At 49.4% G+C, this 26986-nt stretch overlaps 4 protein-coding genes across 6 annotated transcripts; 2 read left to right on the top strand and 2 right to left on the bottom strand.

Annotated features, from left to right (window-relative positions):
- Nucleotides 1–547: 547 nt before the first annotated feature.
- On the bottom strand, nucleotides 548–8623 carry TSFM (Ts translation elongation factor, mitochondrial). The gene is made up of 6 exons (XM_061416693.1): nucleotides 8473–8623; nucleotides 8078–8248; nucleotides 7150–7278; nucleotides 6232–6354; nucleotides 2996–3083; nucleotides 548–1144 (listed from the first exon to the last, which is right to left on the bottom strand). Exons 1-6 carry the CDS (start codon nucleotides 8569–8571, stop codon nucleotides 738–740), a joined length of 1017 nt encoding a protein of 338 aa, XP_061272677.1. The 5' UTR covers nucleotides 8572–8623; the 3' UTR covers nucleotides 548–737.
- Nucleotides 8624–8823: 200 nt separating this feature from the next.
- EEF1AKMT3 (EEF1A lysine methyltransferase 3) lies at nucleotides 8824–16312 on the bottom strand. Its single transcript, XM_061416706.1, has 3 exons — nucleotides 16129–16312; nucleotides 15899–16010; nucleotides 8824–10685 (listed from the first exon to the last, which is right to left on the bottom strand). The coding sequence occupies exons 1-3, from the start codon at nucleotides 16303–16305 to the stop codon at nucleotides 10294–10296; spliced, it is 681 nt and encodes a 226-aa protein (XP_061272690.1). The 5' UTR covers nucleotides 16306–16312; the 3' UTR covers nucleotides 8824–10293.
- Nucleotides 16313–16916: 604 nt separating this feature from the next.
- Nucleotides 16917–20515, top strand: METTL1 (methyltransferase 1, tRNA methylguanosine). 3 transcript variants are annotated; one of them, XM_061416698.1, is made up of 6 exons: nucleotides 16917–17029; nucleotides 18004–18326; nucleotides 19089–19273; nucleotides 19366–19479; nucleotides 19638–19739; nucleotides 19908–20515. In XM_061416698.1, the coding sequence occupies exons 1-6, from the start codon at nucleotides 16917–16919 to the stop codon at nucleotides 20061–20063; spliced, it is 993 nt and encodes a 330-aa protein (XP_061272682.1). In that variant the 3' UTR covers nucleotides 20064–20515. The 3 variants fall into 3 exon arrangements, with proteins under 3 accessions (XP_061272682.1, XP_061272684.1, XP_061272683.1); XM_061416700.1 differs by having other exon boundaries at nucleotides 18004–18167; XM_061416699.1 differs by lacking the exon at nucleotides 19638–19739.
- Nucleotides 20516–21090: 575 nt separating this feature from the next.
- Nucleotides 21091–26807, top strand: LOC133247643 (25-hydroxyvitamin D-1 alpha hydroxylase, mitochondrial). The gene is made up of 9 exons (XM_061416689.1): nucleotides 21091–21954; nucleotides 22552–22742; nucleotides 23240–23442; nucleotides 23524–23724; nucleotides 24074–24249; nucleotides 24456–24628; nucleotides 24828–24906; nucleotides 25179–25376; nucleotides 25927–26807. The coding sequence occupies exons 1-9, from the start codon at nucleotides 21763–21765 to the stop codon at nucleotides 26038–26040; spliced, it is 1527 nt and encodes a 508-aa protein (XP_061272673.1). The 5' UTR covers nucleotides 21091–21762; the 3' UTR covers nucleotides 26041–26807.
- The last annotated feature ends 179 nt before the right edge of the window (nucleotides 26808–26986 follow it).

A 26986-nucleotide genomic window follows, 5' to 3' on the forward strand; every position in this document is an offset into this window, starting at 1 on the left:
GCTGAGGGAGCTCTCTGGAGGGTTGGGATCCCTGTTTCTGGCACAAGAATCCCAGAATCTGCCACACAGCTGTCCAGGAAACCTCAGGCCGCACCCAGCTACACCCTACTATCCAGAAGAGAAACAAGGCCATGTGTTATTAATTTCAGGAATGAGGCCAGAACCAGTGTGTATACCACCACAGAGAGCCTTCAAAGCATGCTACAGACATCAACAAATGAACCACATTTTCCAGACAACTCTAAGTTTGAGTCAACAACTGCAGAAGAGTCCATGTGGCAAAAGTAATGTAACTGGGGAAGTTCCAGGATACAAGCGTAGTCCAAAGCATCACAAAGTAAAACTGAACAAGAGAGGCCTATGTCACAGGAGGAGGAGGAGGGGAAGACTCAGACATCTTGGGGACGCCACAATAAATGCGCGGAAGGGAGAAGCAGCACAGTTCTCCCAGACACTGTCAGCCACTTCCATGAGGCTCACCTGTTGTTTTCTAAAACGTGTCACAAGTCAGGCTCAAAAAAGCTAGACCCAGCATGACGCAAACAAGGAAAAGATTCTACTTTCTTTATTACCTAACAATTTTATTAATAGTTTTACCCACAAAGTATATAATTTCATTTATAAACTCAAATGAAAAACAAATTCTGGGTTTGAAGAGGCTTAGGAAGTAAACTTCTTTTTGTAAATGTCCAGGGTTAAGAATAAACACGTCCTCCTGGGCCCAAAATCTCTGGGATCTATTCGGCGTCTGCTGCGTCTTCACCTTCTCCACACTCAAACCGCACAAAGTCTACGACGGACACCCCATGGGGCTGCACGTACTGTCCCAGTGTGATGGAAGGGTCCAGCAAGTATGGCTGGGACAGCATCTTGGTTTCCGCCTCTCCCCCGGGCTCGTCGTCCAGGGAGCCAACAGAGAGGGGAGCCATGCCCACCACGTGCTGCCCAAGGTGGCGGCCAAGGTCTGCGAGGTTTGCCTTCAACTCTGACGTCTCGCAGATGACCAGGGCCCCATACTTCCCCAGCACCAGGTTGTGGAGTGAGGGGCTGTGCATTGCCCCATGGACATAAGAGCCAACATAGAAACCAGCTGGCACCTTCACCCATGCAGCCCGTTTCAGAATCATGTTTTCTCCCAGTTTCCCTGTGAGAGAGCAAAAACAAACAAAAAAAAACATGCTTCCAGAATACAATGCTCATGGTAGTACCAAAATATGCACAGCAGTGGCCAAACCTGGGAGACAGTCGTCTGCATTTATACTGTGGATGTGCCGTAAGATGGAAAGATACCATTTTCAGGACAAAGGAAAAGGGGTTTGGGGGGAGAAGGTGGGAGAAATGGAGCTTACTTTATGGAGCACCAATCAGGTGCCATGCTGGTATTTAGAAACACAGACTCTGGTGTCACACAGACCCTGGCCACATGACCTTAGGCAAATAACTTAATGATATAACCCCATTTACTAATTCATCAAGTCTTTTGTGTTCTCATCTGCAAAATGGAGATCATGTCACTTAACGTGAAGGCAGGGTTACTGGGAGAAATAAATAAGAGGTGTAAAAGAACTTATTACTGTATCTGGCCCTCTAATATGAGTACTCCCATCTGGCTAACATCACTACATTAAACTTAGGCTTAGAGAGCTTAAGGAACCTCTCCAAAGCTACAGAGCTAATGTATGGCACAGCTGGAATTCAAACTCAGATCTGACTCAATTCAGGATTTTTCCCCACCAAATCACCACCCCTCCCCCAAACCACCGTAACTGACACAGACTCCTGATCATCCATTATATTGGGGGGAAAATCCCAAACTAAAAGCCCTGGAAAATCTGAAACCCCATGTCATCTGGTGGTTTCAACTTCCCTTCATCAAAAATAAAAAGATAACATCTTTGGAGTTACTTGTAAGAACCAAAACCAGATTCTAGTTCCACCCCTCCCCCAACACTGTTCTCAGGATGCTATCCCCTCCTATCGGAAGCCCAAATACGTCAAAGGGTAGGAAAGGGTAGGAAAATAACGGGGTCTGGGTAAATACCCCTGAATTAGCCATTGTTACATCTAAAAGTCATAGAAGTCATAAACCAAAAGGGATCTTAAAACAGCTCTAAGCACCTACCCAACAGTCAATTCTGAGAAATTGACAAGGCTGAAACACCCAATTCTTCCAGAATTTCTTAAGAAGTTTCATACACAGCTGGCTGGCTGGCTGGTTTCTCAACCATGACTCACTGAAACATCATACATACCTCAAGACGACATGATAAAAACAGAACTGATGCCTTGACTGGAAACATCAGATGAGCAGTGACTTCCCGCAAGATCCACCCCAGCCCTGCTTCCCTCCTCCCATCAAAGTCGTACAGGAGGAAGGCAAAACCCCTGCTGCTCCCACCACAATGATCCAGATGCGGTTCCTGCAGCCAGTGGTTCTGAAAAAATGTACCTTCACAAACTCAGGATCAGATTTTTTTTTTTAAAGAGAGGACAATTTCCTAAACACCATGCCCTGAAATATTCCTGGATCCCTTCGTAAAGGTGAAACAACCTCTGATGGACTATTTCCTTCACAGTGGATAGAGAGGCAGTCAACCAGAGGTCAAAAGGCCATCTCTGCCTAAAGACATGCCTTGTTTGGTCAGCAGTGATACCTGCTAATTTTAATTAGCTGCAAACAGCTAAAAACTAAGATTTTTTTTTCATACAAATCTAAATCCGTTTAAAGGAATTAAAAAATTCTGATGACAATGGAATCCTATTTCCCTCAAAGTTATCAGGTGGCTTGGTAATGGTTTCCTTCAGTGGAATGTGAGCTTTTCAGGGTGTCCACTGCTCACCAATCTCTAACACGCAACCCACCTCTCGCATTCATATTGTCTGACCTTTGCAGGAACTTGACCTTGTAATTTCTGATCTAGATTTGGAGGAATATCAAAGATACCAGGAGATTCAGTTCTTAATTTCCAGTTTCCATATCCTTACAAATACTCACCAATTGCTAAAGCCAGCTGATCCTTGAGAGAACCCTCTCTCTCAGGTCCTGCTGGAAGTTCAGAGAGCTCAGAGGAATTCAAGAAGCCCTAAGTGTGCAAAGAAAATGAACAAGAGTCATTTTCAGTACAAATGAACATGAGTCAGTCTGTACAGTTCAAATTACCAAGAGACTAAGCAAAAATATAGGTTATAGGTTATTCCTCAGAAAGTTATTTAAGACAGTTAAGTACAAAGAATGTTTTCATTAAGCCAAGGACATTAACAATTGATAACAGCTCCACTTTTATAAATATTTTATTCTATCAACACTCCACCCCCAAATCCATCCCAATCTCTGGCCTAACTTCTTAGAATGTAGCTTCCTAGAAATCAGGAATAATATTTTCATACAATCATAAAATACTAAAGCTAAAAAGTTAGTGGATTGTTGGTAGGGAGGAAAAATGGTGCAAATCCAATGGTAGGGAATTGGATAATAGCTAACAAAACTATTACATATACTTCTATCCTTTGATCTGGCAATCCTATTTCTAGAAATTTACTGTAATACTCTTCCAATGATACAAAAGTACATACGCACACTTATTCATTGAGCAAATATTTCTAATTGTAAAATACTGTAAAGTTTAAAAGTCCAAACATAGGTGGAGACTGGCTGAATAAACCACAGTACAGTCACAGAATACTATGTAGCTGAAAAAAAAGAAAAGATGCCTCCATGAGCTGGTAAGGAGTATTTCCAGGGTATATGAAGTGAAAAAAGCAAACTAAAAGAATATATACGTATTATATCACCATTTGTGTAATAAATATTTGTATGAAAGTGTTAGCCTCTCAGTCATGTCCAACTCTGTGACTCCATGGACTGCAGCCCGCCAGGCTCCCCTGTCCATGGGATTCTTCAAGCAAGAATACTAGAGCGGATAGCCATTCCCTTCTCCAGGAGATCTTTCCAACACAGGGATCCAACCTGGGTCTCCTGCATTGTAGGCAAATTCTTTATCATCCGAGCCACCAGGATGAATTTGCTTATTTTTGCAAAAAGGATAACCAGAAACCAATGAAGCTGGTTATCTACCAAGAGTGGATAGGAATGGGGTAGAAGGGAGAAGGGGGAGTAACATTTGTGTGTGTTGGGGGGAGGTATTACAGTTTTAACTTTCAGAACTTCATTAGTTTTACATATTCAAAGATAAAATTAAGGAGGACTTGGAGTGAAAATGAACACTGACCAAAGAGAAACCAAACAGAAACAAACAGACCAAGCAGAAACAAAGATTCTAACAAAGATTCTAACACTGACCAAACAGAAACAAAGATTCAAAGGAATAACATAACTTCAAAAGGGGGAACACAACTAATCCAAGTTATTTTTGATACAGTCCTTTGACCACATAACTTCAAGGAAGGACAAAAAGAACCTCAAAGGAATCTTGAACTACTTAGTAGGTTTATTACTTGCAGTGATCAGGGATAGTAACTCTGAAACAAAGTGTGTATGCATTGTACAGCAAGTAAATAAGCAAACATACTGAAGTTGCTGGGAGCCAGTGCATTCACTATGAGAGAAGAAAGGTATAAATTACAGAATGCGGGAAGAAAAGGAAGGAGCCTGTGGTGCAGGATTAGAACTGAAACACACACACACACTTCTAGCTCTGCTGAAAGAGCAGAGCAGCAATGACATCTCAGTAGAATTAAGCATACCCAATGCCCAGATCTTCCCCAGAGGAGAGTACGGCAACCTGCTCCAGTATTTTTTTTTTTAATTTATTTATTTTTTAATTGAAGGATAATTACTTTACAGAATTTTGTTGTTTTCTGTCAAACCTCACCATGAATCGGCCATAGGTATACATATGTCCCCTCCCTTTTGAACCTCCCTCCTATCTCCCTCCGCATCCCACCCCTCTAGGTTGATACAGAGCCCCTGTTTGAGTTTCCTGAGCCACACAGCAAATTCCTGCTGGCTATCTATTTTACATATGGTAATGAAAGTTTTCATGTTACTTTCTCCATACTCCAGTATTCTTGCCTGGAGAATACCATGGACAGAGGAGCCTGGTGGGTTATGGTCCATAGGGTCGCAAAGGGTCAGACACGACTGAAGAGAGTTAGCATGTACACACGCACACAATGCCCAGATCTTTGTTTCTAAAAACCATTCCCCCACCAAAAAGGATCAAGACCCCTTGTAGAAGTGGCCAGTTCCATGGATGGGGGCAAGGAAAGTATGACATAAGCCCAGAATATTTTGTTATGCCAAAAAGTAAGGAAATACTTGGAAAATAATAAGCTATACCAAAGAGACAATGGAGACAGCTTGCACAGGCTTAGGTTATACTGGTCAAATCCAGGGATAATTTGAGCATTAAAACGACTAATGGATTATATGATGAATTGTAGCCTACCACATTCAATACACAAGAAGAATCTACAATGGAGAAGGAAATGGCAACCCACTCCACTATTCTAGCCTGGGAAATCCCATGGACAGAGGAATCTGGCGGGCTACAGTCCATGGGGTCACAAGGAGTTGGACACGATTTAGCGACTAAACAGCACAATATCAGGAGTAATTAACATTTATCACAAGATCTCAAGAGAAAGATAAATAGAAGGAAAAGGGTGGTACAAACAAAAAAATTGTTGTGAGTAGTTGGTTTTTGTTTTGACAATAAGGATGGATCAAAGGCATACGGATATGTCAATAATTTCTTCCTTGATCCTTCTACAGAAAAGAAAATGTTCGGTCTCCTCAATTGTGCCTTTCTCTAGGACCAGTATTTAGAAATCCTTTTCTCAGGACATTCTAGATTCCTAAATACAAAGTTTCACCTGATTTGATGGATTTTTATCCCACGGGCATTCATTCATTCATTCATTAACAGAGATGTAATGAGCCCCAGCCAAGTGCTGGGCCCACCCTTCATGCACCAGAGACATACTAGTGAAAAGACAAATTTCCTGTCTCATGAAACTTATAGTCTATTGTGGAAGGCAAACAAGAAATGAATAAATATAAATTTAATATATAAGCACCATAACAAAATATTTTAAATGAAGCAAAATAAGGGGACAGAGCAATGGGAGGAAAGGTACTCCTCTCCTGAGAGATAAGCAGAGACATGAAATAAGGAAGTGAGACATGAGAACATCTGAAAAAATGGAACAGCAAAGACCCTAAGAGGGGAGGAACAAACCCAGCATGCTGGCGACAACCCCAAAACTCACTTTACTGTATGTGGAGAGTTGATCCTTTAAGTTCTGACAATGCAACAGGGTTCCCAGGGCTACTTGCTGGACCAACTGTTGAAATTTTAAATTTCTGGAAACAAAATCTGTCTCACAGTTCACCTATGGGAATAAATTGATACTGTTGTATAAGCTGTTTACTAATAGTCTCCAAAAGTGTCTTAAAGCAAGGTATTGACAGAACAGGCAGCAGATCCAATAAAACAGAAACAAATGTCTGTGGGATTTTAAAGCTACAGTTGCTCCACTAGTGTGAGGCCAGAAACTTAATGAAGTGATCCCTGCTGTGCCAATGAGTCAGCACTGACCTGCACCTTCAGAGATTGGTTCCGTAATGTCCCCAAAGGATTCACTTCAAGTTCACGCCTGCCTGGGCCCGCAAGCCATAATCCTCTCATTCTCTGGGCTCCTCCAATGCCAAACCACTTTTGTGATTCTCATAAGGAGCACGCAACCTTGACCCCTCACATGCACAGTTCAGAGCAGGGTTCAAGCTCCTATGAGAATCAAATGCCACCATTGATTTGATAGAAGACAGAGCTCAGCTGGTAATACAAGCAATCAGGACACGCTGTAAATACAGAGGAAGCTTCGTTCCCTCACCTGACACTCACCTCCTGCTCTGTGGCCCAGTTCCTAAGAGGCCATGGACCGGTACCAGTCTGTAGCTTGGAGGCTGGAGACCCTCTGGGCTATCCTAATAGGCCTTCCCTCACCAACAACCTGTGCATGTCTATACTTAAATGAATTCAGAGCTAATAACTGGGGTCTCACGGGCTTAATTCTAACTAGCTTTTATGGTTCTCATACACCTCTTCTTTAAGAATGCAAAGATCTACCACAAAGCTCGCACTCAAGGAGACAGTTGCTTCTGATATCTAGAACTCTGATACTCACCTCTACTAACACAGTTGTGTCTCCTTCCTGCAGCAGCCCAATCAGACCTTCTTTGGTCTTCCTCCCATGGAGCCTAGCAGCTTTACTCCAGCCCTCCTTCTGGGCCTGCTTATGGAGCCAGCTCTCTGCCTATAAACAAAAAAGATAAAGGGCGGATGACATAAGCACAGAATTTAGAAAGGAATGGGGCTCTAAAATATCTTCAGGTTCCCCAATTCTTTCTCCTTCTCCTCTAACCTACAACAGAAACTAATCTATCATTTACTGGCAGCATACCACCAAATGCCAAACAGTAGACATTGTGCCTCATGTTTACTAAATTTTTAAAAATTATTTATTTGGCTTGTGGATCTTAGACGCAGCATGAAGGATCTTCCATCTTCATTATGGCATATAGGATCCTTAGCTGCAGCATGCAAACCTTTAGTTGCGGCAGGTGGGACCTAGTTCCCAGGCAGAGATCGAACCAGGGTCCCCTGCACTGAGAGCTTGAAGTCCTAGCCACTGGACCACCAGGGAAGTCCCATGCCTGGTATTTTGGGTAAGTTTAATCTTCACAACAACCCTATGGGGGAGATAGCAGTATTTTCTTTAAGTAAAAAAAGAATTCTTAAAGATTAAGTAAGGTATCCAAGGTCGCGGGGATTCTTGTGAGGGTACCAGGATCTGAGCGTTGGTCGTTGTTCTGACTACTATAACAGCCTTGCATGGAACAGTGTGTTAGCCCTGGGACCCTGAGTCAGTTGCTTCAAAACAGGTAAGAGTCAAAGGGTGAGATTGCCATTTAAGTCAGACTCCTGTGTAGGACTGTGTATGGGCCACTGGACAGCAAGTGTGATTTCTACGGTCCCCGGGCGCGACCTCTGGAAAGCACTGGGATCGGGCCCGAGTACCTCACCCCCGCTCCCCTCCACTTCCTTCCCCACACCTGTTTGAGATCCCCGCCACAAGTCTCCAGGGCTTTCTTGCAGTTTATAAAGGAGTAGCCCGTTTTCCTCCGCAGCTTCATGAGAAGCTCCTTGCTGGAAGCCGAGGACAGCCAGGACCCAGAGTGAAAAGTATGCCACTGCTGAGGCGACTGAAGCAGAGGGAGCCCGGCCTGGAGGGAATAAGAAGGGATGAGAAGCAGGAAGAGGCGAGGAGCTCCGGGGGAGGGAGCACGTCGGCCGGGGAACGACTTCAGGAGAGACGGGCCCAGGAGGTGGGGGGAAAGGCAGCGCCGGGACGCTGGACCACGAAGAGGCACCGAGGTGGGGAGAAGGGTGAGATGGAGCCGAACGCAGCCAGGGGAGGGGAAGGGAGCGTGCCGGGCGCACGGGAGACCTGCAAGGAAGGCAGCAAGGGACCAGGGCCAAGAGCGCTCAGCGGGCAGCTCCCGGTCCGCGCGACCAGGCAGAGACGCAGTGACCGCAGCAGCGACATCTTTCCGGTGGCCGTACAGTGCAGCCGGTCGGCGCACCTATGAAGCCACGGGCCTACGGCGTGGCAGCGGGGCCAAAACTCTGCACCAGAACGCGCCGAGCGGGGACAGCGCCACCTGCTGTCTAGGGGGCGCATTCGCCTCCCCTACTTGGTTTCCTGAGACTACATTTCACAAGAGAGTTATTCCCCAGAGGTAAAATAATGGAAAACATGAAACCGAGTTGTCACAAAATAACAACACAAGACACGTGGTAAGACTTTATGTTTATTTCCAATGCTTATTTCTGTATCTATTTATGGCTCACTGACAAACTTGTGAGGTAGGAGAGTGGGTTCAGAAGTTTGACCAAGGTCACCTAGGGAGGAGGACGGGTGTCCTTCCAACAAACCAGGTAAATTATTTGTTGAACAAGCAGAAATATTTGATGTGTGCCTGGAACCATATAGCCCTACCCTCTAAGGTGATCTGATGGTGAGAAAATAGGGAGCAAATGATCACACAAGACAAAGTACATAAAACCCCAGGAGACAAAGAGCTAAAGGGTCTCAAAGGAGAAAAATCATATTCAAACAGGAGGCTCTGATAAAGCTTTTTTCAGGAGACAGGCTAAGAGCAATGAAGATTTTCAGAGGTAGAAATATAGGCAGGGAATCATCAGAATGAAGGAAGAAGTCAGAGAATTTTGGTGTGGGTTTAGGGAACAAAGAGTAGACCTTTTTTAATTTGGCCAGAGGTTAGAACACATGTAGGAAACCAGTAGGAAATGAAATAGAAGGGTAATTTGGGATCACATGGGATACACTGAGTACCAAGCAGAAGAGCTTATTCTTGCTTCTGTTGGAAGCAGCAGAAGCTAATTGGATCTGATTGTGGAAGATTACAAGAGTTTACAAAACAGTTTGAATGGGAGTGAATGGAGGCTAGGAGGCCACAGGAGGTGATGTGTGACCCAAGGAGTAAGTCAAGAGAGGACCAATCAGAGGCCCCATAGTGGGAGAAGAAAAGAGGTGAGGGCAAAGCACATTAGGAAGGAAGGACTGACAGGGCTTGGAAAGGTACCCCCCCAAAAAATCAAAGAGAACCTGGAACTTAGCGATCAGGACTCCAACTCCAAAAAGACTGAAGGAGCTACAGTCCAAAGGTCAGCTCTGCGGCCTAACCCCAACTTCAGGGCTAGGAAGACTTGACCCAGTTAGAGCCACTGTTCCACTAGACTATCTCTAGAAGCAAGAAGTGGGTGCTCTAAGGTTTCTTGCTTCCCAGTGCCCCCCAGCAAAAGCCCATGTTCTCTGGATGCAGGAGAGATCTTTAATGCTTATTTTCCTTTAAAAAAATTTCTAATAGAATCTGGAAAAAATAATCCATTCTGTATAAAAAGACAGTGGCTGGACAGACAGGATCAGGACTATCTCTCTTCAGCCACTGTTTACATCCCACCTAACCTCCCCTTCTCCTAAAATCCTGGCTGCCCTCTCATCTTCCTCTGCTGAGAACAGGAACTGGGAATTTCCTTTGCACTCTAGCCCTCACAGCAAGGGCTCTAGTATCCCTAACAAGCGGCCCCTCCCTGCAGCTTCCCAGGAGGCTCTCAAGAAACAATGAGGGAAGGAGGAAAGACAGGCAAGGGAGATCCATCTTTTTTTGGTCCTTATGTTTATGGCTCTGGAGATATGCCAGTTCCTTCATGAGAACGAGGGGTTCAGAGGAGCAGAAGGGTGACGTCAAGCAGGTCTTGGTCCCCTGTGCCTGGCCCTATAGATGTTGACATTTTCATCCTCATCCCGCTGGGCCAGCTCCAGTTGGAAATGCTGGGGCAGGAGATGCTGAAAGAAGCTCTCTGTCCCGTGCTCCTCTCTCATCTTGGAGGCCAGATAGATGGTGCCATGGGGCCCGCACAGATGTCGGAGGGTCCCCAGCAGCAGTGGGAAGGTGGGCTCCAGGTACACGATATCAGCCCCCAGCACCAGGTCATAGTCTCCAGGGAAGACATGCTGGTCAATCCCCCAGGACAAGGCGCGGACCTGGGCCCGGCCTCCAGGGGGCACATTGGCCTGGACGTTGCCCTGGATCTGTTCTAGGACCAGGGGTAGGTCAGTGATGGTAACATCCCCCCCTGAGAGAGAGGAAGGAGGAGAAATGCAAGTCAGAGGGACCAACCAAGGGGTTTCAGCTCCTGCCTAGAAGGTCCAGAGACCTCGAGGCCTAGAGGATAATGTTTTGACTGCCCAAAGTCCACACTTTGGATTTTAGCTGCCCTAACCTCAGCTTCATCCACTGCCATCTCATTACTCTACATTCTACAACATCAACATTCTCACTGAGCTAATCTTCAACCTCTCTGCCCAACACACAACAATCATATGTCAGCAGAAGCCTGGGCAGGACTAAGCTGGAGGTGGGCTATGCACCCACCCCCTACTGACACAAACCAGCCTTCATGGATTTGGAAAGCTTCCCAGAAGACATGACCTCAACAAGCAGCCTTAAAGGGCAAGGAGGAGTTAGTCAGGTGAAGCTTCTCAAGCAGAGAACAGAGAGTACAAAGGCCTGGTGATGAGAGAGCACGGCGTATGCAAGGAAGGCTAGACCTCAAAGAAGGTGGAAGGGAAACGTGTTAAGACATGAGAGTACAGAGGAAAATCATTATGACATGCTAAGGAGATCCAGGCTTGATCCTGAGGGCAACAGGTTTAAGGGCAGAAGCAGAGGGTGACGATGATTAGATTAGGACTTCAGAAATCTTCCTTCATGCAGTAAGCACATGTATTGAGCATCTACCAAATTCTGAGGGTACAGAGGTGAGCCAGACAAGACCTTGGCTTTTTCCTTGAGATTTGTTATAGAGGCGAAGACAAGTGAGGTAATGCAAAATACTATTTAGTCATAATCATGGTGATTATTACAGAAACAGGAAATATTCAGAATTCATTCTCCCATTAATAGTCATTATGTGCCTATATGCCAGGCGCTGAGAATACAGCAGTGAACCAATCAGACAAGAATCCCTCCACTCCTAGGATTTACAGTCTAGTGGCTAAAGACAATGACAACAAAAATGAAACAAAACACACTGTAAATCAGATGGTATGCTGAAGCAGGGAAGGAGGATAAGAACTGCTTGAGGGACAGGGCAGGGAATGTCACTTTAAACGGGGTAGTTAGGGAAAGCTTCAAACTGGTAGTTAGGGAGCAGATTATGTTTGAGCAATGACCTGTACAAAGTGATGGGGCAGACTCTATGGGTCTCTCAGATTAAAAGGTACCAAATGACGGACTAACAGAAAGAAAAGAGGTCAAGGTAAAACACATTAGGAAGGAAAGACTGACAGAGCTTAGAAACCCCTCCCGCCCCCCAAAAAAACAGCCATAAACGTAAGGACCAAGAATAAGACCTTGAGGCAAGAGTTCACCTAACAAGTCTGAGGACCAGTAGGAATGCCTGTAGCTGGAGAAAAATAAGTGAGAGAAATCATCGTAGGGGTCAGATTCTAGATAGTGCCTTGAAAAGCAACCAAGAAGTTTGGTTTTTAGTCTGAGTGAGATGGGAAGCTATTGGAAAATTTGTAATGGAAGAGTGTCATAAACTTTATGGCTTTAAGAATTGAAGAATGGCTCTAAAGTGATCACTCTGGCTACTGTGATGAGGAAATACTACGGAGGGGCAAAGTCAGAACAGACCAGTTAGGAGGCGGCTACAGTTACCCAGGTGAGAAGTGATATGGCTTGAACCAGGGCAGCAGTTGGCAGATCCTGAATACATTTTGAAGGTAGAGTCAATAACGGGGTTTCTGACAAATTAGATATGCACTATCAGAGAGAGAGGCTGGTTCCAAGATATTTGGCCTGACAACCAGAAGATCAAATTGTCATTTATTTAGGTGAGGAGGGCTGCAGGAGGAGCAGGCTGGACAGGAAAATCATGCTTTTCTGGACACATTAAGTTTGACATGTTCATCAGACAACCACAGGAAGGTATCAAGTAGGCCGTAGGTTATACAAACAAGTCTGGAGATATAAGTAAGAGAGTCAGAGTCATCAGCATGGAAAGGGTATTTAGAGCTGTGAATACAGATAGAATAGGGGAGAGGTCAAAGGGCTGCTCCTGAGCCCCATTGCACTCAGACTTTCGGTTGTGAAGAGGAACAGCAACCACCAAAGGAGAATGGAAAAAGTGCCAGCAAGGTGGGTAGAACCCAGAAGCGTGGTGTCTTGGAATCCAAAGGAGTATTTCAAGGAGGGAATGACAACTGCCAAGTCCAGGAAGTTGGGCTGATACTGACTGCTGTACTTTTTTTTTTCTTTAATATTTATTTATTTGGCTGCACCAGGTCTTAGTTGCAGGATCTTCAACCTTTGTTGCAGCATTCAGGTTCTTTAGTTGCAACATGCGGACTCTTAGTTTCAGCATGTGGGATCCAGTTCCTTGATCAAGGATGGAACCGAGGCCCCCAGCATTGGGAGCTCGGAGTCTTAGCCACTGGACCGTCAGAGAAGTCTGCTGAGTGCTGTACTTAACAACATGCAGTCAAAAGTGAAGCTCACAATCTTGATGGGAGCAACGGGAATGGAGAAGGCAAGTTGGGGGTGGCGGGGGGCGTTGTGAGGGTGTGTTCTGGAACGGAATTGAAGAAACAATAGGAAGAGAGGAACGACAGTGAGTATTAACTCTTCTGAGTTTCATCACAAAGCTGAGCAGAGAAATGGAATGGTAACTGGAGGGATGTGTAGGATCTGAGATAGGAGAAATTATAGCATATTTATATGCATAATACACACAAACACACATATGGAATGATCCAGAGAGAAGTGAAAACAGATAATGCAGGAGAGGCAGGGGAGCAGGGTATCTGCTTGGACAATGTCTTTAAATAGATGAGAAGGTTTGGGGTCTCATGAGGCATGAGGGGCTTGACCTTAACTAGGAGCACAGCACGTCTACCACAGTACCAGGAGAGAAGGCAGCGCAGACAGACACAGCTGGGTGAGTAGATGCTGTGAGAGGAACTTGTGGACATTTTCCATAAGAAAAAAAGAAGCAATCAGAAGAGCTGGGGAACAAAGTCATAGGCTGGGGAGAGAGACATTTGGAGGTATGAAGGGTGAAATGGTAAGGAATAAGATGTTTGGGAGAGCAGAAGAATAATTGGATGAGGGAGAGGTAAGAGGCTAGCGGGACGTCATTTAAGGACACATCTGAGGATAATGACAACAAATTTAAAATGAAACCACTCAGCACAATTGTGTCTATAATACTAGAAGTAGCTAAGATAGCTTGGGGGTGGGAGTGCCCTGGAGGCCTTCCCTTGGAAGTGATGTTTGAGCTGAGCACTGAAGAAGGCATTTGCATTAACCAAGTGGCATGAGGGGTATACACATAGAGTATAAGTACAGCCTATGTGAAGGCTCCAAGGAAGGGGACACCGAGTTAGCTTGAGAAACTGGCAGGAGAGCACTAGGTAGCACAAGGAGTCCAAGAGGGAGAGGCACAGAAAGAAGCTACACAGGGAGGCCATGCCAAAGGGACTGGTTCCATCCTGAAAGCAGCAAGAAGCCACTGAAAGATGGGGAAGGTGTGCTGAGAAGATCACTCTGCCAGCTGGGTGCAGCGAGCAGAGGTCTAGGTGGGGGCAAGGAGTAGAAGCAGGAAGACCAGTTTGATTAACTGTAGCCATCCAAGAGAGTGATGGTGCCAAGGACTGGGGAGCCATCAGTGCAAATGGAAAAACAGGAGCTTCAAGAGATTTTTAGGAGTTCAATCAGCCAGACTTGGATAATGGAGATGGGGATGAGAAAAAGGGACATGTCAGAGGTGGGTCTAGATTCCCCACTGGTTGGATGGCAGTGTGATTCACTATGATGGGGAAGCCTGAGGGAGAAACAGGTTTGGTGGCAGAAGATCACAAGATCTACTTTGGGCATGCCAAACTTCTCCCTAGGGAAGCTCAAAGACACTCGTGAAAATCCACGGGAAAGTTGGCAGTGGCCTGAACTAGAGTTGAGGGGAAGAGGACAGACAACTGGGGACGTATTAAGGACATGTGACTCACAGGAATTGCTGACTGCCAGGATGTGAGGGGAGAGGGCAATGGATGAGAATGACACCCAGATTTCTGAGTCAGCAGCAGAACAGAAGACAAAAGAAGAAGTCAGTCTGGAAGCAAGTGAAAGGTGTTTCCCTTGATATTATACATCTTTTCTGCCATTTTAGCATAGCTGCCCACTTATCCACTCATCCTTCATGGAAAGCTGCTGGTGACATTCCTTCGGTTCTTTCTGAGCCTGCTATGTTCATACTCCTCATCTGATAGACCATCTTCTTGCTGGATTCCCAGAGAGTCAAGGGAGACATGGCTAGAGCATGTCCACTGGCTCTGCACATAGCTCTCCATAACATCCTGTAACATCTTCCCCCATCTTCAACACTAGACCATAAACTCCTTGGGGAGAGGAAATCTGTCTTACTCATTGCTGTATCCCAATACTTAGCACGATTCTTGGCACATATAGGACTCCAAATACATGTTGGTTGAATGAATAGAATAGAATAGAATGAATAGAATAAAAGAGTGAAAGCCTGCTACTGGGAAGACTTTTCTGAATGTGTTTTGTGTTATGTCCCTATGAACCAGGACATGTTAATTTGCATTCCTAGGGAGATGTCATCATAAGTGTTTTTAAAGGAATGTTTTCAGTGTGAGGTTTTGCCTGCCCATCAGATTATAAACCAAGGAACTTTTTCCTTTGTAGTTTTTGATTCTTCACAAAAATAAAGCAGAATTTTTACCTTTTTATTTCCCAAGTCGGCAGTGCCTAATTCCTACACCACTTCCCACAAAACACAGCCTAACCCTCAAAAACTCATAAGCTTGTTCCTCCCAAGCAATCAAAACCTAAAGAATCAAAAATATATTCACAGTGAAGTTATAAAGCACTCATGAGGTTTAATACCTGCAGATCGCTCCCTCTAGAGAGTAATTCCATATAGACATTTTAACAGAAGACCATATCCAAAGCAAAGATTTTTTCTGACAGCATTGTCCAGGAAATCGCAAAAAGGTAGCAAAAACTCCTACTAAGGCCTGCCCAAATTTTATTTTCTGCCCACCCCCACCCCCCAAGTCAATCACCATGGGTGCCAGAACAGCGAATCAGCACTGTCTGGCACACAGGACCAGGCAGGGGCAAAAAAAAAAAAAAATTGTTTGTTATAAAGAAAACACCGTGTTGGTCCCAAAGCACTCCCCTCCCTCTTTCAAGAATCCAGAAAGTGACAAGTTCTCTACATCCCCATTCCCCTCACCCGCTTCCACCGCAAAGCTCACGCACCCTGCAGCGCTGCCAAGATTCCCACGATACCAGTCCCCGCGCCCAGTTCGATCACTTTCTTGCCTCGGAAATCCACATTTTGACTCTCGAAATAGTTGCACAGGCTTAGAGCCTATAGGAGAAAAAACAGAAAATATAAGATTGCAGCGGGGATGGCTCCATTATGGGAGAGCGGGAGTCCGGGGTCTGACCTCCCCGCGGACCCTAGCCCAGGGCCGCCCACTCCTCACCGCATCCCACACGCGCGCTGCCACCCCGAGGCGGGACCCGAAGTTCTCCGTGATATTCAGCACGTGCCCACAGAAGCAGAACCTGCTCTTCTCCGAGTAGCAGTCGGCGAAGAGCCCGACCTCACGTGGGAACACCGAATCGGGCTCTGACTCAGGATCTGGGCGGGAATCTGCCATCTGGCCGAGAGAGTGCCCTGACACCAGCCAGCGCTCGGATCCCTGATCTGAAGCGGGGTGGGGGATGGGGGACAGCGAGCCCCACGGCTGCCCCGTGGCACCGAGCCCCGCCTCCTCAAGTTTGCCCTCCTTCCTCCAGTCTGACTTCCTGGAGGTGGGATGAGGAGCTACCTCCCTGGCTCCGGTCCCCAGCGCACACCCGACGGGATTTGCACAGGGCTTCAGGGGGTCGGACGCAATGCACTGTTCGGAAGGAGAGGAGGGGAGAGGAACGAGGATTAATTCAACTTAGGAAAGCGGGGTCCCTGGACCCCTCTCACCTGCGGGGTGCACAGGGGCCTGCAACAGGGATAGTAACCCAGACCAAACAGAAGAAGGCTAACGATAGAGGCTGGGTGCGAGTCTGGCCTTGCCAGCCCAGTTAAATACCAGCGGCGCGGAGGCACCCTCCAGCGGGGCCCCGCTGCGGTCCTCCCTGCCCAGCCCAGCCGAATTCACTCCTGGGGCTTTAAGGGGAGGCCTCTGAGCATACGTGCCTGACTGCGTCATTCTCGTGCGTCCAGAGCCTAGATCTCCACGTGGGTTCCGTAGAGAAACTCGCTCTGGACATCATGGCGGGAACCGAGACTGGGGACGCAGCAGGAACCGAGGCCCCACAGCCTCAGAAGCGCTACTATCGGCAGCGGGCTCACTCCAACCCCATGGCAGATCATACGCTGCGCTAGTGAGTGAGAGAGGCAGGGCGAGCAGGGAAACGAGAGGAGGGCAGACTTCTCGGATTAGCCCGGAAAAGCGATCGTGTTGGAATGGTTGGGAGGGTTTAGGGTACGCTTGGGAGGATCGCTGGGTGACGTCAGTTTTGTGTGTGGTGGCGCGGGGGTCTGGGTGGGTAAGGTTCGGCAGAGGGCGGAGTTTGCGGGTTGCAGGGGGCGTGGTGTTCTGGCCAACGTCTGGGTAGGATTGCTAGGCTGGGAAGATAAAGAAATTTTTCCTGAGACTACAGTGATGGAGGAAGAATGTAGTTTCCATCTTTCAGTTTCATCTGTGAAATTTAACAAAAGGCAAACTTGGAGGAAAGGATAAATTGGGAGCCTGGGATCCACATGTACACACTACTAAAGTAGATAACTAATAAGGACCTCCTGATAGCACAGGGAACTCTACTCAATCGTCTGTAATGACCTATATGGGGAAAGATTCTTAAAAAGAGTGGTTATATGTATATGTGTAACTGAGTCACTTTGCTCTATAGCATAAACTAACACAACATTGTAAATCAAGTATACTCCAATAAAATCAGTTTTTTTAAAAAAATAGGAACTTCCACACAACCCCACCCACACCTTACTCCATCCTCTTCCCGCAGAGAACTTCAGCAAAGACAAGTCCCAGTGCCTTAGGCAGCCAGTCTCTGGGACAAGGGGAACTTGAATCCCAGAAAGGAGAGATGCACAGTCACATCAACCCTGGAAAGGGAGATAGGCGGATCACAGTCATGGGCCCCATGATAGGCCGATGATTCATACCGGGGGTTAAGGGTGGTTTCCATTGTGCTCCCTAGAGGCCAAAGGGCCCACTCTTACAGAATTTTTGAGAAACCCTCCTCTCATGCATCTCCCACCCTCACCCATCCACCCACACACATAGTACCACTTCCACAGTGGCGTAACCACATTTCTCTCGTCTTCTCTCCGATAGCCCTGTGAAACCAGAGGACATGGACTGGTCTGAGCTATACCCAGAGTTCTTCGCTCCACTGCCTCAAAATCAGAGCCATGATGACCCAAAGGATAAGAAAGAAAAGAGAGCTCAGGCTCAAGTGGAGTTTGCAGACATAGGCTGTGGCTATGGCGGCCTGTTAGGTAACACTCTGGCCCTCTCTCTGGGGCAAGGAGAGGCAGTGCCTAGGTTCTGCCACCTCAGCAGGTTTGCTGGGGGCCATAGTTGGCCTTTCCCCTTCGGACCAGACACTGCTTGCTGTGACATCGTTGTGAAGAACCTCCACCTTCCCTCTACTCTGGGTCTGTGGCCTTCGCCCAGGAGAAGGGAGGGGGCTGCCTCAAAGCCTCTTAGAACTTGAGTTGTCTTGGTCTGGCCCCACTTCTGGCTCTGGTCCCTACATGAGCCGTTTCACCTGCCAGGTGCCGGGTCAGTGAGCTGGTCAGCACAAGCGTCAGAGATTAGTCGCTGTGGCCAATGATCCTGAACTGTCTTTCTCGGGGATTCCACCCCTCTCTCCCTTCCCCCTTCCTCACCAGAACTCATTCCTTCTCCAAGATACTATTTTCAGATTTCTCTTATATCGTCTGTGTTGTCCCAGCCATGCATGCTAGACCTCCTTCTCTATGTCGAGCTCTTCCATGGAAATAGCAGCATGAGAGAGAGGAAGAGCATAGTACTTGGTGGCGGGAAACCACGGTTCCAAGTTCCAGTTCTGCCTCTTCTTAGCTCTGTGGCTTCAGCCATTTCCCACACTCAGTTTTATCATCTTTGCAGTTTACCACATAATGTCATGAGAATTAAGTGAGACAATGTGTGGAAACACTGTGAAGACTTTAAAGCATGTGCGAAGACATGTGTATTGCCAGGCCTTCCCACTTCCGGTTCTGGTGACAATTTTGGGGTGTCCCTCAGCCTTTTCAGCACAGAGCTATCCATAGAGGTAGCTCTCTGGCCACACTTTCCGTTCCTGATTTGGGTAATTGCTGATTGAGGCTTCCTTTCCCATGTTGACCCCGCTGTACATCCTGTAAGGATGAGGTTGATTTTATTTCTGTGTCCAGTGGAACTGTCACCGCTGTTCCCAGACACGCTGATTCTGGGTCTGGAGATCCGGGTGAAAGTCTCAGACTATGTACAAGACCGGATCCGGGCCCTGCGAGCCGCTCCTGGAGGTGGTTTCCAGAACATCGCCTGTCTCCGCAGCAATGCCATGAAGCACCTTCCTAACTTCTTCCACAAGGGCCAGGTGGGGCCGGGCCCCAGGGGGTTAGGCTGGTAAGCAGGTGGGGTGTGGAGGCCAGGCTCTCACCATCCTGTTGGTGCTCATCTGTCTCACAGCTGACAAAGATGTTCTTCCTCTTCCCTGACCCACATTTCAAGCGGACGAAGCACAAGTGGCGAATCATCAGTCCCACACTGCTGGCAGAATATGCCTACGTGCTGAGAGTTGGGGTGAGTCGAGAGCAGGAGGGAGGACGGGGTGAGGGGTCTAATAAGGGGCCTTCCAACCGAGAATTCAGTGGGGGTTTGTTGGGGGCTCACCACCATCCCCATCACCCTGCTGCTCGACCGCTCACAGCGCCCCCTCCAGAGTGACTTTGCCTGTGCAGGGGCTGGTGTACACCATAACTGACGTGCTGGAGCTGCATGAGTGGATGTGCACCCACTTTGAAGGGCACCCCTTGTTTGAGCGTGTGCCTCTGGAGGAGCTGGTAAGTAGGGAGCCTAAGAGAAACTGTGGAGAGTTACGGAAAGATCCTTGCCAGAGTGGTTCTGTCTTCTTTGAATCCAGCTTAATGCCCAGAGGATGGGATGAATGTCTAGGGACCAGGGCAATCTGAAAGATGGGCGAGGACTTACTGGACCCTTCCTTCTCCCAGAGTGAAGACCCCATTGTGGGACATCTGGGCACCTCAACCGAGGAGGGAAAGAAAGTTCTACGCAATGGAGGAAAGAACTTCCCAGCCATCTTCCGAAGAATACAGGATCCCGCCCTCCCGGCAGTGACTCCCACTCCTACCCCTCCTGGTCACTGACTTTGCCTTTGCCTTAGTGGAACCCCATATTTGGGGGACTGGAAAGGAGATCAGGCCCTTGGACCTTCCCAGCCAAGCCTGCTACAGAGAGAGCAGGCAGCAGTCTCTCAAGTTGAAGAGCTGCCCAGGGCAGGACCCTGGAGTTCAGGACTGCCCCAGACGCCTCTTACCTTCTTGCCCTTCCAGTGGCAGCAGAAACCCAAAGCAGCTGACTGGGAAGGTCAAAAGACCTTGGACCAGAAGGGATCCTTGGAAAGAAGTGGAGACTTGCTCTTCCTTAGCACTCCCTTCTCCTAGGAGCTCTCCTTCTCAGCTGGAGTGAGGAATGCAGTTCTCCACTGTCCATCTACACTGCCTGCTAGACTCAGATCACCTGCCTGCTCATGTTTGCTTTATGGTTCTGAGGGTAACATGTATGTGTGTGCACATAACATGCTATGTTTTTGAGGAAAGGCTAGAGTGTGTATCACTCCCATCCTCTCCCTGCCTAAGACTTGACCTGGGGAATTCGTGTTCCCTTTGTTCTTGCTGTCTCTGGAGATCCTGGGTGTGGTGGTGGAGACCCCCTGCCTTCTCCTGTTGACCTTTGCTTTAATTTCAGAGCTGACTGACTAGCGCTGAACCTGCTTGGGGAGGGAGCGGGGCGGGAGTAAGGAGCAAAGAGCTGAACTGGGGAGGATTCTGAGGCTAAAAGTGGAAAGGGGCTGCTGACTAGAACCGCCCCCCCCCCACACACACACACACACAGGAGACTGCGTCAGCTGGAGAGTCAGAACTCTAGCTCCTCAAAGAGTAAGAGGCAGAAGAGGCACAGCTGGAGCTCTCAGATTCTTGCCTCATTGGGCTGCACCTTTTCTGTACCTGAGAGCCCTTGTTCTGTCCAGGAGCCCAGAAAAATCTCTCAACTTTTCTAGTTTGCAATAAGTTTCTTCATTTCTGCTCCTCAAGTCTCATATTCCTATGGCTGGTAGGACAGGGCTTGTTGACCCAAAAGACCAACCCCGTCTCCTCAAGGAATAAAAATGAAGGCTCCTGAAACCATTTTAACCCATGATCCCACCTGCCCTCTGTCCAGTTGGGAGCGGGGCGGGGAAGGGGGCGGCGGCCGTCGCAGGGATAGGGGCAGGGGGAGCCATGTGGCAGTGTAGAAAAATTCTGCTCAGGTACAGAAAATGTGCAGCCCTAAGAGGCAAGAATCTGAGGAGAGCTCCAGCTGTGCCTCTTCCGGCTCTTAACTCCTTGAGGAGCTGGAGGTCGGGGAATTCCTGAGGAGGGCCCCCGGGGGGGGGGGGGGGGGGCGGGGATGGTGGTAGTGGTGGTGGAGCGGGCCGAGCTCCCTGGGGAAGTGGTGGGAACACCAGAGACCGAGTCTGTATCTTGGTCAACTAAACCTCACCAAATAGACTTTCTGAGGAAGAGATCTTTAGGCTGATGGACTAGGGCACCAGCCCAGGAGAAACTGAGGCAAGCCTCGCCTCCCGAGAGGGTCATGGTAACATGAGACCCAAGGGAGCTGCCTTGGCCGGTCCAGCCCCGCCTGCTGTTTCTGGGTGCTAATCCCCAGCATTGACCACTCAGGAGAGAGGATTGGCTGAGGAGCTCGGGGAGGGGGCGTCGCCACTACCGCGCCCAAGAGTTAAATAGAGGCCGGGCAAGATGCTCTGGAGGAGCGAGCTTTGGTGGGTTCCGCAGCCAGACCATGACCCAGACCCTCAAATTCGCATCCAGAGTGTTCCATCGCGTCCGCTGTCCTGAGCTGGGCGCCTCACTGGGCTCCAGAGGCTCCGACTCAGCGCCCCGGGTTTTGGCGGACATCCCAGGCCCCTCCACGCCCGGCTTCCTTGCGGAGCTTTTCTGCAAAGGGGGGCTGTCACGGCTACACGAGCTGCAGGTAGAATGGGGCGCCGTTCCCACGACTGAAAGCTGGGGAGGTTGGCTTCCACAAACCCTAGTGCAGAACGTAGCAAGGAGGGCCGGTGGGAACGGATGCCCATGCGTTACGGAAAAGACGAAGTTGGGACTGGGGCCGGTGGCTCCCGAGACGCGGAGTCCTCTGGATACCCCGCGGAGGAGTGCGTTCAAAACGCCCCTTCTCGCGATGCAGGCGTCTGGAGGCTCGCAGATCCAGAACAAGTGCGCGGGAGGCGGGACTCTCTTAAAGCTAGTACGCTCCTATACCTTCAGGAGGGGCTCGTCCTAAGATGAACAGTCCACGGGAGGAGACTTTAGGGATTTATCCGCCCAGGTGGTGAAAGAGAGGTGCTGAAAGTCAGCTTTGCGCCCAGCTTCTCCGTTTTGCCCATCACACCCAGACTTACTAGGGATGGGGAGTGAGGGAAAGGAGAGGGGTTTGCAGCATCAGAGCCATACACCACTTGGGAGCAGAAGCTCCCCTTTTCATACCCGAAACAGCGCCCTTGGAGTTGGCGCAGGCCAAGCCGGGACCTCCCGGCCCGGATCTCCAGGTCCGCCGCTCGCATTCTCCCAGGTGCAGGGCGCCGCGCGCTTCGGGCCGGTGTGGTTGGCCAGCTTCGGGACGGTGCGCACCGTGTACCTGGCGGCCCCTACGCTCGTCGAGCAGCTGCTACGACAGGAGGGACCCCGGCCCGAACGCTGCAGCTTCTCACCCTGGACTGAGCACCGTCGCCGCCGCCAGCGGGCTTGCGGATTGCTCACCGCGTGAGTCCTCTGGCCCCAAAGCCCCCGACGTCCAGCTGCTTTCCTCCCTTGCGGCCCGGTCTGGAGACAGTCTGGGGAGGTGGAGGTCGTTCTCCCCAACCTTCTGGCAAATCGAGGTTCCCACCCCAGTCCGTTTCGCTCAAGCTCAGGTGGAGCCCGGCTCTCGTGCTTGTTCACCTCTTTATCTTTTGAAGCCGGAATCTTGGGGACTCGCGGAAGGGGCTGAGGCACCAGGATCTAGATGCAAAGGAAGATTCTGTGACTCAGCTTACCCAGGAACCCAGGCCCCTCCGGGGCAGGAAATGAGTAATGAGGAGGGGGGAAGGAAAGCGGGTGCCGGCAGGATCAGGTTTCTGTTCTCCCGAGGGAGAAGACGCTATCCCTCTCCTGGCCACCCCAGCCCGACACGCTCCATCTCCAGCGCCACTAGCCCCGTCGGGTCGCCTCTCCACACCACCGTCTGCCCTGATGCGCCCCCTCTCCGCACCCCCGCACAGGGAAGGGGAAGAATGGCAGAGGCTTCGCAGCCTCCTGGCCCCGCTGCTCCTCCGGCCTCAAGCGGCCGCCCGCTATGCCGGGACCCTACACGGCGTGGTGCGTGACCTTGTGAGGCGACTGCGGCGCCAGCGAGGACTGGGCGCTGGGCCGCCCTCCCTGGTTCGAGACGTGGCGGGAGAGTTTTACAAGTTTGGACTGGAAGGTGAGTCCCAGGACTGGAACACGCGTAAGAGGCACCTGGGCCGGGTCTCGAGGTGCCCTGACAGCGCCCCCTCCCGGCCAGGCATTGCTGCGGTGCTGCTGGGCTCCCGCCTCGGCTGCCTGGAGGCAGAGGTGCCCCCAGACACAGAGACCTTCATCCGCGCGGTCGGCTCGGTGTTCGTGTCCACGCTCTTGACCATGGCGATGCCCAGCTGGCTGCACCGCGTCGTGCCCGGACCCTGGGACCGCCTCTGCCGAGACTGGGACCAGATGTTTGCATTCGGTAATGCACAGACGGGTTGGGCTTCCCAGGTGGGCTGGGCTTTCCAGGTGGCGCTAGTGGTAAAGAATCCGTCTGCCAGTGCAGGAGACATAAGAGATGAAGGTTCGATTCCTGGGTCGGGAAGATTCCCTGGAAAAGGGCATGGCAGCCCACTCCAGTATTCTTGCCTGGAGAATCCCTATGGACAGAGGAGCTGGCGGGATATAGTCCCTGGGGTCACAAAGAGTCAGGGACATAACTGAAGCGACTTAGCAGGCACACGCACAGCAAGGCACAGAAATGAAGTGGGGATGGGGGAACATAAAGCTGTTCCCAGGTGGTGAGGAACACCTTGTCCCCGTCCGCACAGCCCAGCAGCATGTAGAGCAGCGAGAGGCTGAGGTAGCCATGAGGAACCAGTCTGAGAAGTCTGAGGAGGACATGGGACCTGGGGCACACCTGACCTACTTCTTGCTCCAGAAAGAGTTGCCTGCCGCGTCCATCCTGGGGAATGTGACGGAGCTGCTTCTCGCTGGGGTGGACACGGTGAGGTTCTCCCTCTGTGTTGGGAGCCCCACTTCCATAGCTTAACCTCCTCCATCTTGGGGCTATTTCCCTGCCGCTGGAAACCCACTGTGGTCCTCTAGGCCAGCTTGGCTTAGCACCTCCTGGGGTCCAGACTGCCTCATATCCTGCCCCCTATGCTGGGTCCCCACTCTCAACACCTCTAACGCTTCCCCCTGTCCCCGCAGGTGTCCAACACTCTCTCCTGGGCTCTGTATGAACTCTCCCGGCACCCCGAAATCCAGACAGCACTCCATGCTGAGATCACAGCTGCCTTGGGCCCCGGCTCCAGTACCCAACCCTCAGCCACTGCTCTGTCCCAGCTGCCCCTGCTGAAGGCCGTGGTCAAGGAAGTGCTAAGGTGAAGGGGCAGGAGAGGAAAACTAGAGAAAATGCTCGGGGAAGGCTGGGGAAGCATACAGCGGGTGGGAGTTGGGAGAGGGGATGCAGGAAAATGGTACTCTACCCTTGGCCAAGAATGGGTGTGGAATTTGGGTGGCAGGAGAGTGCTATAGCCCGTGCTTCACCTTGTTGTCTCCCTTTTGTGCTCTGCCATCCAGACTGTACCCTGTGGTACCTGGAAATTCCCGTGTCCCAGACAGAGACATTTGTGTGGGTGAATATATCATCCCCAAAAATGTGAGTAGAGCCTATGGGCCCCTCCTGCTAAGCCATCCCTACCTTGGGACTGGTCCTGTTCTCAGATACTCTCCATAAGCCCTTCAAACCCTTTCCTTGGCCTGGGTGCCTCTCTGGGTTATAATGGGGCAGTAGAGAAAAGTAGCTCCGGAAAACTTCCGAATCACAGTCAACCAGAACCTGCCTTCCTCCCTATCCATAGGTCCTGTTCTCTACCACCCTCCTGGCATTCCTGGGCCAAAATTGACAAGTTTGTTTTCCTCCCTCACCAGACGCTGGTCACTCTGTGTCACTATGCCACTTCAAGGGACCCTGCCCAGTTCCCAGAACCAAATTCTTTTCGTCCAGCTCGCTGGCTAGGGGAAGGTCCAGCTCCCCACCCATTTGCATCTCTCCCCTTCGGCTTTGGCAAGCGCAGCTGCGTGGGGAGACGCCTGGCAGAGCTTGAGCTGCAAATGGCCTTGGCCCAGGTGAGTGATCTAGATCTTCTACCTTCCCCAGAGCAGAGAGCTCTAAAGCCATGATCTCTCCTTCTGATAGTCATTTTTTATTGTTGTTCAGTCACTCAGTCATCTCTGACTCTGCAACCCCATAGACTGTAGCCCACCAGGTTCCTCTGTCCATGGGATTCCTCAGGCAAGAATCCTAGAGTGGGTTGCCATTTCCTTCTCCAGGGGATCTTTCTGACCCAGGGACTGAACCCACATCTCCTACTTGGCAAGTGGATTCTTTACCACTGAGCCACCTGGGAAGCCCTCCTGATAGGCATATGGAAATATATAAGACTTGGGAGACCTAATCCTCTGAAATATGTCAGTCCCATCACAGGCCTGGAGGGTGAGGGTTTTTGGACTATCTTTTTCCCTACCATAATCTCTTACCCTCATTGACTAAGACATCCCCTAGTAGCCACAGGCGCCATTCCAACACTGACCATCCTAACACTAATAATGCCTATTACCAATCAAGCCCACCATTGTAGACCCCTCCATAGTGATAGCCTTCTTCCTCCCTTTCCAGATCTTGATCCACTTTGAGGTACAACCTGAGCCAGGTTCTGCCCCTGTCAGACCAATGACCCGGACTGTCCTGGTACCTGAGAGAAGCATCAACCTACAGTTTGTGGACAGATAATATGGTGGAAGCAGACTGTCATTACCGTTTCTCTCATCATAGGGGTTTATTAGGCATGAGACCAAGAGATGTATGTTTCTCTGCAGTCTGTCTGGTTAGAGAGACCATAGCAAAGTGCTTGAAGCAGCCCTGATCAACGTAGGAAGTATGTACCTGGCCTGACCCAGCAAGCCTTGAGAAAACCATGACGCATTAACCTGCTTAGCCCTTCTAGTCATATCATATGCGTCCTTCAAGGGCCAACTTCAATTTTAACTAATCATGCTGGGTGGCCTGACGGAGAATTCAACCACTGGCCTTTTGGAGCTTCACAGTGTTTACCGATGCTGCTGGCTAAGCACTTGCCATAGCCTGAGCTGTGTGTGTATCTGGTCTGCCCCTGGTTGATCCTCTGTTGTTGCCTGTGAGCTCTTTGAGAGGAAGGATGAAGCCTTATTCTGTCTTCATACACCTTGCCAGGGCCTGTCCCTGACTGGAACACCATGTAGACTCTCAGATTCTATCTGGATGATGTGGCAGAAGGGACAAGCAGCTTACCAGGCTCTGTCTACTCTGCTTCTTCCTCATCTTGCCCCTAGCAAGCTGAGTCTATCCTCACCTGGGTTATGATTTTTTTAAAAGCTCTCCTTGGCTCTCTGGTCACTATTAAGTTTGCTTGCCCCACCACTTAGATCCCAGGCAGAGATGTCTTTGGACCGAAGTCCTCCTTTTACATATTGAAGTTTTTTAAATACTGTTTTCAAATTAAAAAATTGCTTTGAATGTTCCATCCTTGACTTTTGACTGACTTATTTCCCTCACTTCCTACAAAGACCTGGAGGTAAGACCTTGACCCAGATTCCCTACTTTGGTTTCTCAGGTCCCTGAAGTGACCACCCGCAGGGCCCCCCGCACCCCCCCCCCTCCACTGCCTCCATAACAATGGGAGGTCTAGATACTTGGGAGA

This window comes from Bos javanicus, chromosome 5 (genome assembly GCF_032452875.1).
Source record: "Bos javanicus breed banteng chromosome 5, ARS-OSU_banteng_1.0, whole genome shotgun sequence".
In the NCBI taxonomy this organism is placed as follows: domain Eukaryota; kingdom Metazoa; phylum Chordata; class Mammalia; order Artiodactyla; family Bovidae; genus Bos; species Bos javanicus.

Excerpts from the sequence above, each read along its gene's own strand:
- METTL1 (XM_061416698.1), top strand. The coding sequence starts at position 16,917 with ATGGCGGGAACCGAGACTGGGGACGCAGCAGGAACCGAGGCCCCACAG. Across the intron at positions 18,327-19,088 it reads CCACCTTCCCTCTACTCTGG|TGGAACTGTCACCGCTGTTC; the intron begins GTCTGTGGCCTT and ends TTCTGTGTCCAG. Across the intron at positions 19,274-19,365 it reads ACTTCTTCCACAAGGGCCAG|CTGACAAAGATGTTCTTCCT; the intron begins GTGGGGCCGGGC and ends TCTGTCTCACAG.
- TSFM (XM_061416693.1), bottom strand. The coding sequence starts at position 8,571 with ATGTCGCTGCTGCGGTCACTGCGTCTCTGCCTGGTCGCGCGGACCGGG. Across the intron at positions 3,084-6,231 it reads AACTCTCCACATACAGTAAA|GGCTTCTTGAATTCCTCTGA; the intron begins GTGAGTTTTGGG and ends TTGCACACTTAG. Across the intron at positions 1,145-2,995 it reads TCAGCTGGCTTTAGCAATTG|GGAAACTGGGAGAAAACATG; the intron begins GTGAGTATTTGT and ends GCTCTCTCACAG.
- EEF1AKMT3 (XM_061416706.1), bottom strand. The coding sequence starts at position 16,305 with ATGGCAGATTCCCGCCCAGATCCTGAGTCAGAGCCCGATTCGGTGTTC. Across the intron at positions 16,011-16,128 it reads CAGCGCGCGTGTGGGATGCG|GCTCTAAGCCTGTGCAACTA; the intron begins GTGAGGAGTGGG and ends TTTCTCCTATAG. Across the intron at positions 10,686-15,898 it reads AATCTTGGCAGCGCTGCAGG|GGGGGGATGTTACCATCACT; the intron begins GTGCGTGAGCTT and ends CCTCTCTCTCAG.
- LOC133247643 (XM_061416689.1), top strand. The coding sequence starts at position 21,763 with ATGACCCAGACCCTCAAATTCGCATCCAGAGTGTTCCATCGCGTCCGC. Across the intron at positions 24,250-24,455 it reads TTCTCGCTGGGGTGGACACG|GTGTCCAACACTCTCTCCTG; the intron begins GTGAGGTTCTCC and ends CTGTCCCCGCAG. Across the intron at positions 24,907-25,178 it reads AATATATCATCCCCAAAAAT|ACGCTGGTCACTCTGTGTCA; the intron begins GTGAGTAGAGCC and ends CTCCCTCACCAG.